Source organism: Mycetomoellerius zeteki, unplaced genomic scaffold, assembly GCF_001594055.1.
Source record: "Mycetomoellerius zeteki isolate Tzet28-1 unplaced genomic scaffold, Tzet1.0 scaffold155, whole genome shotgun sequence".
NCBI lineage: Eukaryota > Metazoa > Arthropoda > Insecta > Hymenoptera > Formicidae > Mycetomoellerius > Mycetomoellerius zeteki.
Genome location: NW_017256500.1, coordinates 128,949 through 140,740, shown reverse-complemented (window position 1 = coordinate 140,740; position 11,792 = coordinate 128,949). Strand labels below are relative to the sequence as shown.

Genomic DNA, 11,792 nt, shown 5'->3' with positions numbered 1-11,792 from the left:
ATATAAACAAAAATTTATAAAGATACTATAAAATTCGAATATATCATCGAGATAGATTTGTTACAATATATTAACCTCATTTCTTGTTATAATATATTAACCTCATATTTCTTTAAAAATATAACTATTCTGCAAGTCTGATATTTATTTATTAAAAAGAAAAAATTTTTATAATATGTTCTATTTCGATTAACTGTATTAATTTCAATGTAAAAATTAGAGCAAGCATTGCGGAAAGAAAATGATGTTCTGTTCACTCATTAATAATTTGATATTATCTACACACTAAATAAATATTATTTCTTTCACGTATATGACACGACGTATATAACAAGTCGCTGCAATACAAAACTTATAAAACTTTTTATATTTTATCTCCGCTAGTATCCCCAGAATGAATTTCGAGTAGACCACCCTGTAACGCATAGTGAGACTATTGCTCCTTTTTTTAATACCACGTCAGCCATTTATGGCTCGGCGTGCCACTTGACAGGACGCACGGCGTCACGGGGTAATCAAAGTGCCATTATCCATGGGAAATTGTAACCCCCCAATCTCTCTTACCCTGCCTCCCGTTTTCGAGGAGGGGCGGATATGTATATTCGTGCAGACTACCGCTCTCGATATATCTCCTCTCTCCGTCCCTCCATTCGACGTCTCGCGCTGCTCCATGGCAAAGGGTGATTTAGGGTGGTCATTATGTAAACCTCCTCACCTCCGTGCGCCCATCGTGTTACACGAGTTACGACAGAGGGGTCGACGAGTGGCACGTTGTCAGAGTGGAGTCAACCACTGAAAAATGGCCGCCACTTGTCTCGAAGAATTCGACGCTTTATAATAGTAGTCCTGTGTTGAGATGACCAATTTCTCAAAAGTCCAATAAGAATCACAGCAGCTACAGTCTTCACATTGACACATTTTCGAATCTACATATAATTAATTACAAATTAATTTAAAGAATTGCATAATTAATAATTACTTAGCGAAAGTAACTTGAATTTCCATTGACAGAAACTTGAGTTCTCGAAAGTTAATATCGTAAATTTAGGTGTTTCTCGCTTTTCCTCGATTGGTTTCGCAGCTCCGCCACGCCGATGGGGTAGGAGAAGATTAGGTGGACTCGGGGGTTGGTACGATGAGCACGAATCCCAGCCCATGCATACCAATCGAGTGACAACCTAACAACGGTTAACCGCAACCAGTCGACCCGCTGCTAATCAAGAAATCACAGCGCGAGATAACCCCCACTGGAGGGGTTCCGAGCGAGTCCGCCGGGTCGGACTGGTGTCATAACGTGTATCCGCCATCTCCGATCTTTTCACACATCACCCGTTTTGCCGAACGACGTGAACTTTGCTATTAGGAGTGCACAATATGTTCAATAATAAATCAACTGAAACTGAAAGAAAACAAAGTTAGAACTGAGAAATTCGCGAGAGTCGAATTGGTACTTATTAGTAAGAGTAAGTACTCGAGTGTCTCAGTTCTACGCATATTCTAAATGTATAATAAAATATTATGCATAATATTCTGCAGAAAGTAGTACATTTTTGCATGGTCCAGAGAATATATATAGTAATTATACTGTTAAAACTGACTGATGTTATAAATACAGAATATATTTTATTATACTATATTTATTACATTATTATTATAGACAACATAGACTATGAAGATACCCTATATTTATCATTAAAATAACGATTCTATTATTGTTATTTAATTTAAAACTATCTCAAATTTTAGAAATATTGTTAGAACACACACAAATCAATCAATGAATAATAATTTATTAGATTTATCGTCTATATTTTAAAAGTTAAATAATTTAAAGATTACGTAATAAAAAAATAATATGATGTACGCGAAAAAAAATCATACTTTTCCTTCTGTGTTTAGTCTTGTTTTTGACGTACATTGAATACACACCGCGCGTTTACACATGGGATCGCTGGGAACCTCACCACCGTGAGGGCGACGTTATAGTAATTACGAGGTTAAATATCAAGGGGTTAATAGCGAACCAATGAAGCGGCGAGCGTGATCGATGCGTTATACGATCTAATGCACGTGTTACTGGAAGTTTAAACGTCATCGATAATCCCGAAAGACAGATGAGCTCGAGAAAGAAATATCGCGTATATTATCGTTGGTTCTTCTCTATTCCTGTTAATTTGTATCAAAATAATATTATTCTTACGAATGTAGGGGAGACCGGGGATAGTAGACTCATTTTTCAGTTTCAAATTTTTACAGACGAAATTAAGAGATTTATCGAAAAAAATGAATTCTACGTCAGTTACTACATACATTTGATTATCTAATAATATTTTAATAATAAGGAGAAACTGATGACTAATATGAAAAAAATGCATTTTTCTAATGCATTCCATCTGATTCAACTAGCCCCGGAACCGTGGTAAGATGACTAATGGTATGGGGTAATTTGACTAACATTATTAAAATGAAAATTAATGTATATTTTAAAGTACATCTTTGGCTACATAATAACAAAACTTTTATAAAAATGTATTTTAAACACAAACATATTCATCATAAAATAAAAAATGTATAACTTTGTACTAAATGACAATTTATCTAATCCGAATCGTTATCCGAATTGCAATTATAACAAACCTAATACGATAAGTTATTCTTTATGCATTTAGAATGTGCCCATACACTTGTTCACAAAATTATCCTTTTAATTATTCTTAATATTTTCAAATTATTGTTATTACTTCTATTACACTTAAAAGTAATTTTACAAAAGAAAGAAGGATGTATGAACATATATGGATATGTTTCATATATAATTATATATGTTATGAATATTTATACATGTTTATGTATAAATGTTCATAAATGTATATAATTTATCAAGGGATGTCGCGGAGTGGAGAATTGAAACTTATATAATTTATCATATTATGTATGTTTATACATATTCATACATATTCATGCATGAAAAATTTCTTATACATGTAATTTAACTATTATTACTGATAAAAAAAGTTGATAGAGAATGATTGAGAACGATAGGATTTCTATCAATTTGTATCGCGTTTTCTATAAGTTTATATCATTTTCTATCGTTGACCTCGCGAGCATCACGATTGATCGGATATGAATCCTATAGTGTTTTATCGGATTTTGTAAGATTTATACAAGATTCCTATAAAATCTGATTCAAATTAATGAATTTACGAATCACATTTCATATTCAAAACGATAGGATTTTTCTATCGTTCTCTATCAACGTTTTTATCAAGGCGTAGTGAATGACAGATTTTCTAACTTAACAAACTTTAACGATTAATATTTTTTACGATTTACAAGGCAGAATAATGCTTCTTTTTACTAAGTTCGTTCTTTTCGTGCAAAAACACGTCGAATGAGCCTAGTTTTATCGAAATTAGACGTGAGGGAACTAAACTTATAACATTTACCAGGTAAATCTCTTTAAAGGAATGAAATATTGCCACTCTTTTTCAAGAAGTGAAACATTTTCACTCTTTTTCAAAACTGACTGTATTTTCACTCTTTTAGAGTGAGATTTCATTCCAAGAAATTTGAGAGTAGATACTATCAGAGTCGTCACTAAATTAGTCATATAGCCCCGTATTATGGTTAGCCTACTAGCCCCATCCGTTCATTTTTTAAAAACATTAACAGTATACGATAACAAAGACAGATAAACAAAAAAAATCTGTTGGACTTTATTAAGTAAGAATTACGCTTACTATCTAAATGGAAATAAAATATCTTAGACAATAATATACGATTGTAAAACAAAAACTTTAAGAATAAAAATGTTTACTTAGATATACGATTTTTTTAAATTGTAGCGTAACTTCTATCATAGATGTGTTACCAACGAGATGTTACAGCAGACTGAGCAGCAGTCGCTGCTGAGTGCTCAGACGGGTTTACTCGTGTCTCGCGCGATTTGTTTGTAACGTAGCCTCGATTATTCTACTTACCCCTATAGTTTATTGACCCCGGTCTCTGCTACTACTTGTTAAAAATGTTATTTATATTTTAATGCGATAATACATATAAAAGTTTAGTAATAAATTTATAATTTAGTTGTAATTGTATTATAATTAATTTAATTATAATACATATAATTATACAAAATTGAGTAAACAATATAATATTAGATAATCGAGTGCAGTTGATATCAAATACAATTTTTAATAATAATATTACAATAAAAATGAATCTATAAATCGTTACTATTATTTGAAATATTGTACGTGAGATGTTTATATGTGTTACAAAAAAAATAACAAGATATTATTGCAATATATATACTTGCAGTTGTTTTATTATCAATGACGCCGTCTATTGTTATTGTAACTATACTCGGACGGTCCTTTGCGGTAACCTTTTGCCTTTACTCTGAGTCGAGAGTATAATGCGAATTGAGTCCTTAAAATTTTCTTCGCGAACGCACCCTTTCTTCGTTCCGGACACGTAACAAAGTCCCCGAAAGCTTGGTCGCACGAATCGCATGAAATCGACACTCTAGCTACGTTTGAAGAGTATTAAACTCTCTAGTCCCCATTTTTAGAGAAGTACGCTTTAAAATCTGTTCATCAAAAGTACAAAACTACACGTTTCAACGGCATCATCATGTATTTTTATCGTCACACGTTTATATTTTATACATCATATTTTCATAAAAAAGTAAAAGTTGTAATTTATTAATCATAAATACTAATAAGGTAATTTACATTAAAATACAAAATTGACACAATTCTGTAATACAAAAGCTCAGATGAAAGAATGTTTTCTTGAACGTAATCAAAATATGAAATAATACAATAAAAATATTAAATATACAATAAAAAAATAGTGTACAATAAATGTATAATACAATAAAAATGGTACAATAAAAATGATGATATAAGTAATTATATCCATAATGTTAAAAAAGTATTAAAGGTTTATATAAGTAGTAATATTTCCTCGATTTCAACGCAAGATTATGTTTTCTCTGTCACAATCGTAAATCTGCGAAGTCGTAGAGAAGATATTGCATAAAGCTAGCAAAGCCTTCAAACAAACAAGTTAGCCTCTTCGACTACAGGACCGCGGGGAACAAATAAGAAACAAACGAACGAGATTGTCGAGAGGTACAGGAAAGGAGGACGTTTGCCCGCGCTTACCTCCTCTTTTAAGGTTCTTGCAACGTCCCGGAAGTACGAAATCTAATTTAACCTTCGGTCCGATAGCGTGACTCCCTGTTCGCTTAAAATTTCCTCCCGTGGATCCTCCCGCGCACATCGGACCGAAAGAACTTTGACAATTTGTGTAACTCGAATTTTCAGTGTCATTTGGGACACAGGCTTGAGTGGCCGATATCGTTATCAGAAAACTGCGAAGATCAATTTTAATATAATTTCTAAATTAGACATAAATAAAACAATAATAAAAGAAATAAATGTACAGTTAATGTGAAAAAATACTTATATAATTTAGAAGAAAATTTTTTGATAACATATTTTTATAAGATATTTTTCATATTAAAATTAAGAGACATAAAAGTCAATTTAAAAAGAGTCCAAAGAATACAAATTAATTTAATTTTAAATCAGAGTTAAATGTGTGTATCACACATAACTTGCACTTTGCATAATAATTAATTAGTTAAATTTTAAAAGTTAACATCACTGGAACTTTATCGTATTCTATACATATCTTCATGTAAAAATGCCTCGTGTCCTAACGATTGCAAAATCGAACAAAAAAAGAAAAGACGCCAGGCGTACGCCGACAAAAGTTATCGCCACTCCGGATACGGGGAAGTTTCACCGTATTTGCGCATCCGGTATCATAAATCTTGGACTCTTCCCGCCTTCTGGTACCCGGTGGCCAAGTCACCAAACCCTTCGTCCATCCGAGGAATAAATTTACAAGAAAACTGCTACATTTTTTTTTCAACTTGGCTTTTCTTTCCCATTTCATTCGTTTTTTATAAAAAAAAATTCTTTAAAAATGATTTCTAATTTAATATAAATAAATTGCAAGAAAAATACTGATCATTATTAATAAATCATAAAAAATTAAAATTAATAGTTAAATAGATTAATTTTTTTATTAAAAAATTCTAAAATTCTAAAATGTTATTTATTTCTTTCAAGGTAGTTTTTGCCAGAAATTTCTTCTCGTTTAAAAATAGTAGGTTAGGTTAATGGTCCACTTTTACGAATATTTTTGTTTCTCAAAATGTGGAAAGTATAACTTATGCTATTCCATCCAACAACTCAATTATCCCTAACAAAAAACTCGCTTCTATTCATTAATCTAAGCTATATTAGGAAATCATAATCCTCTCATAATCTCTCTCTCCGTGAATCCTCTCCCGCTCAGCAATTCATCGCTATCAACGCCAAGTTTTTATAGATTATTGATGATCGAGGCGTTTCGGCGCACAAAAGAGTGGCATAATAACGCAATTAGCGGCGCGTTGACAAATTGAATCGATCCGGAATGTATTCTTTTCATCGTGCCTCGATATCTCGTCTCTCCCCTTTCCTCTTCCTATAAATATTTCATGCCGCGCGTTGTCCCCACATCCGTGGAAAATCGTCGAACGTCGGACGATCCTTCTTTATACGGGCTGTTCGGCTGCCACCCTCGAAAATTCTTGTGGCGAAAACCATGGAAAACCGATAATCTTCCATCAATCAGTATCAGAATCGCACCGTTGCCGTTTTGAAGAAAAAAAAGAATACAGGACATTGTATATAAGCTGTTAAATTTAAAAAAAGAAATCGTATTCTCATGATTGAGCCTGATATATTGGAATATTTCACGATAAACATCGATTTACTTAAAATCCAGCGTAACGTTTACTGTTCCTCATAAAAGGATATATTATAATCAATAGTGTGTGATTTTTTATATCGAAGCAATCGATTTTGTATAATACTCCAAAATATATACATAAAAAATACAAATTGGTTGGAACAAAAATTCCTGTGCTTAGAGTAGAGTTTCGTTTCTATATCGCATCTCATTGCGTTTCACCATTCATTACGGCCGCTACGCAAACGATACCGCGCGACGCCGCGCAACGATAAAGCGCCGCACGAAGCTATTGGCTACCGTAATTTGTCCGGCGATGTCACAGAACTCTTAACTCCCCGTCCATATCGGAAACGGCGTGAAAACGGCGAACGCTATTAGAGAGGCGATCGTGTGTACACCAGTCCGCGGATTGGTTGCGATGCAATTACGCACGGCAGGGTGGGCGGTCGGTCGGTCGGGCGAAGGTGTTAAATTCACTGGATGTGTATCCTGGCGAGCGAGCCCCATTCTGGGCGGTAGCCGACACAAATCCGATCGTATTTTCATCGACGCCAAATTGGCAATATCCTCGCCGGTGACGATTCCTGAATTATGCATCAGCCTCGGGGACAGTCGCTCCGAAGTTTATCCATCCCGCTTGTTTCCACCGAGAAGCCCGACCCGCTCGGCTCTCTTCCACGCAGAGAGTTTTCTCCCCTTCCCGTCTCCTCGTCCTCCACCTCCTCCTCCACCTCCTCTTCCCCTATCGCTTCACTTGCTCCTCGTCTCCCTCCTTCGCAATCCCCTCGGAACATTGCACGTCTCGTCTCTCTCGCCGAATTGCCACCCCCTTTCGAGCTCCCTACCCTCCGCACCCTTTCTCGGTTGGAAACGTCACTTATTGGTCGAGCGAGAGGGTGGAAAAAGAGACGATACCCTCGAATCCGACCAATCACGGTGAACGCCTGTGATAATGCTCGCGATATCTTGCACCGGTGAAACCTGGCGTGAGGAGAACACCGTGGGAGAAGTTTCCGCGAACGCGAGATAACTCTCTCATCGAAAGCGATTTCGGCCGAGACCGTTCTCTTGGATTCCCGGCAATTGATATAATACTATATTGGAATATATATACCGACTGCATTTTTACTGAACTCTATATTATTTTTAATGAAAATTATAATTTTTCTTATCAAACGATATGCTAAAATATTTTTTTCGATCTGGAATCTGTATCAATTCAACAAATCATACAAAGAGAATAGGAAATTATGCTATTTGCATAATTATATAAATGTATAATTATACATCAATTTTTTTATACACGTGTATTATATTCATATACTAATTAATAATTACTAATTATTAGTTATAATTTATATTTGTATTAAAGAGTTTTTTTTAAATGACAACAAAATTAAACGTACGTGGCTCTGCAATTGTGTGAACGTCAAACAACTGGGTCGCTTCCATTTTAATAGGAAGCGAAGTGGAAAGGCTAGATTATCCTATTGGGCGCTTCGAAACGGCGCTTAAGCCTTTAAGAGAGCGTCGAGGCCCAATTCGAGGGACAGACAATGGGAGGTAAAAGTAAAGCATCGTTCGGAGAAAAGCGAGGGTTGCTTACCCACCCCAATAATAAAATGATAAGGACCTTCGTCTTTCCGCCAAACTTTCTCCCGGCCGAAACCCCGTCGTATATAAATGTCGATATTATTGTAACGAAACGCTTTTGATGCCGATTTCGTATCGCTTGCCGGTACGCACACATTCGCATGATATAAATCGGCAGAAGTGGCGTCCGCACGTACAGCCACGATTATTATCGCGTACACAAACGGGATCGAATCAAACGTTGGAACCGATCACCACAGTAGAAATCGATTTTCTCTATTCACAGCAATCCGCTATTCGTCCTCCCTTTCACCCCGCGTATCGTTCCCGCATTTCGTCCCCGTTAAAACGCATCGTAGCAATGGATATGACCTATCGTTGAGCAGAGATGGTTGTGGAACTCGCAAAATGAGACTTTTGTCGAAATCTATAACTGTTTCTTCCATATTAAGTTGCCGGGAAAATACAAACAGTTTCACATTTTTATACTCGAAAAAAGCCAATGTTAAATAATATTAATAGACAAAACTTTATTTACAAAATATGTGATATACATAATCGATCCATAAACGTGCAGTTAAAGTTTCTATAGTCGATACATAATATATAAACTAAAAACCTTTCTTTATATCACAAAAATTTGTTTTAATTTCATTGACAAATATTTTGTTTAACTCCTCACAAGTATTTAACATCTTGTATATCTATGTTTTGTATTAGACAAAATAGAGAAAAGTGAAAAGATACAAATCTAATTCCTGAGCTTGTATTTCATAAATTTAATATGAATTCATTTATATCGATTAGTCGATTGTATTCATCGCTTTTCCTGTAAAAGCATTAAGGTGTTAATTTATAGAATACGCGTAAAGAGAAAACAATATATTTCGTAAAATTAACTGCGAGATCTATTCGAATTTAGACTTGAACTTTTTCTTTAAAAAAATTAGTAAGATGCACATCGAATGCCGCATGACCAACAAAGTCTATTCAAAATAACGAAAAAAAATTTGTTTTTTTAAATTATTATTATATTTTAGCTAATATTTTAGCTAAATAAAATAAATTATTCATCTTTGTGTTGATATAATGCCTAAAAAATATGATGCAAATTAAATTTTTATACATAATAATATCGAAATCATCCACAACAAATTTATTTTATAACGTATGATTTTATAACGTATGATATTTGATACGCATGTGTTTATATTTTTAAGTTGATATATTTTAATATATTTATGTTGATAAACATTATACACATTTATCGAATTGTAACTAATATTTATAGGAATCTTATGTTAGGTTGAAACATGCACACGCATTAGTATATATTATCAGCGTATAATTTTAGAATAGATAATCCGTTAGTCACGCGACAAGCAACATGCATCGGCAGCCGGTTTGTTCACCTTGCACTAAACTCTTGCGATCAGTAGTGTTTCCTTGAAAAAAAAAAAGTTACAAATAGACAAAATGAAGTCATTAAACGGAGAAATACACTATCAATCGCAGATCTGACAGAAGATGAACAAGTCGGTCTTAAATTGTTGACAATTATCGATCCAGGAGACCGAATCTCTAATTTCATAGATCTCGCAGAAATCACTGTTGTGCACATTTATTCTTGTTTTCTCATATCTTAAGATTCTTACGTAAAACTTATTCCTTACTACCATTCTGTGCATTTTTTGAACAATAATCGGTCATTATTTCATGGAAATATCAAAATCTTTGACAAAAAGCAATTTATGTATATAAGTCAATGTTTCGTATATAAAACGATTATTCTCAATCTAAATCAATGTTCAATTTTTTTGAAAAAATTATTTGATTTTTGAAACTTATTTAATGTAAATCCTCTTTTCTGTTAAAACTTTTTCAACTTTCTAATTATGTGTTTAAAAAATGATGATCAATATTATGCTACATTCGTTTCTCGTGCGACGCATCAAGATGCCGACGTCTTCTTTTCTTTCCTATGTTCGCAGCCTACAGTTTCTCGTTTTACTCGTAGATCGCATGGCTTCTTTTGCGGAGGACAATAATATACGCCAGTGGGACAGGGATATTTCTTCTTCAACAAACACGGTTGTATCGAGGGTCGTTCATTTATCGCTTTCATCTCGTAGCACGGACACGAGCCAGGATGTACTTTGGGTGGTGGTGGACAGGGACAAAGTACGATAGGTGTGCTCGGTGGCTTCGGCAATGGAGTTGGTGCACAAATTTGCTTCTTTTTGACGTTAGTCAATTTAGTCTTTATATCAGACTTATCATCTTTCTGGAAGTGTTCCACAAGTGGACACAGTTTAGGCTTCACAAACTTCGGCGGAATGCACATTACCTTTGCGTACTCCATCTTCGGTGGTGGAACAGTTCGAGGCAGTTCGCATTTGCCTATTGGCAGACAAGTCTTCCTACACTCGGAATCCACGATCTTTTTCTCTATTTTTGGTTTTTGCCTCGTCTTTTTCTTGTTTTGCTGTGACTTATCGCACTTGACCTTTTCTTGGTGACAGACGTCGCTTTTTTCCTTGCAAGATTTGCCACACTTATCAGCTTTCTTCATCTCGATCGATTTGCAGATTTTATCCATCTTCTTGCAAGCGGAAGGCTTATTAGAATCTGATTCAGCAAGTGGAAACAAAGAGCTGTGAAATCCTCGCCAGTGAAGAAAGCCACGCCTATGCCGAAAAATCGGATAACAGAGATCACGATGAGTGGACGTCTTATATGTTTTATTCCTTTGTAATTTTGGAAGCTTCTTGGATATTTCCTGAATGTTTTTGGAAACATTTCGTGAGCACTGTGAAAGTGAATGTGAGCAAGTTGAGCAAGACAGAGAACACGATAAAAAATATTGTTTGCAAAGTTCTGGAGATAGGAATTTCCATTTTAACAAATATTTCAGACACATTAAATATTTAGAAGACGATGCTAATGACTTCGAGCTTTCCAGACATTGTGAAATCTTCTCATGACAGATCTTTAAGAATGGCAGCTTCTTTATAAATTTCGGATATAAAGCGAAAAAACGTAGCAAATTGACTGATTTATGATGACAAGGTAACGATGACAAATTATGACAAAGTAGAAAATATTTCTCAATGAATCTATAGAATTTTAAGAATGGTAGACAAGAAGGTGGGACTGTCGGATAGCAGACTGACATTGCCATTGTTAGTTCATTTGGAGGCGGCAGTTTACATTTCATCTTGAATGAACGTTTTAAAAAATGTTTTCTCGATTGTTCGTGAACTCGATCAAATGTTTTATGCCTTAAAAGGATGTTTTTAGACTTGAAGGAACTAAAATCTCTGGTGTAAATCAATCCTGAGTTGAGCATATTCATCGAATAGACTTTATAGTTCCATCGA

General features: G+C 34.5%; 1 protein-coding gene across 1 annotated transcript; it reads right to left on the bottom strand.

The window, feature by feature from the left end:
- Positions 1–392: 392 nt before the first annotated feature.
- Positions 393–1,312, bottom strand: LOC108720706 (uncharacterized). The gene is made up of 2 exons (XM_018444844.1): positions 980–1,312; positions 393–902 (listed from the first exon to the last, which is right to left on the bottom strand). The coding sequence occupies exons 1-2, from the start codon at positions 1,155–1,157 to the stop codon at positions 775–777; spliced, it is 306 nt and encodes a 101-aa protein (XP_018300346.1). The 5' UTR covers positions 1,158–1,312; the 3' UTR covers positions 393–774.
- Positions 1,313–11,792: the final 10,480 nt, after the last annotated feature.

Excerpts from the sequence above, each read along its gene's own strand:
- LOC108720706 (XM_018444844.1), bottom strand. The coding sequence starts at position 1,157 with ATGGGCTGGGATTCGTGCTCATCGTACCAACCCCCGAGTCCACCTAAT. Across the intron at positions 903-979 it reads ATTCAAGTTACTTTCGCTAA|ACTGTAGCTGCTGTGATTCT; the intron begins GTAATTATTAAT and ends GTCAATGTGAAG.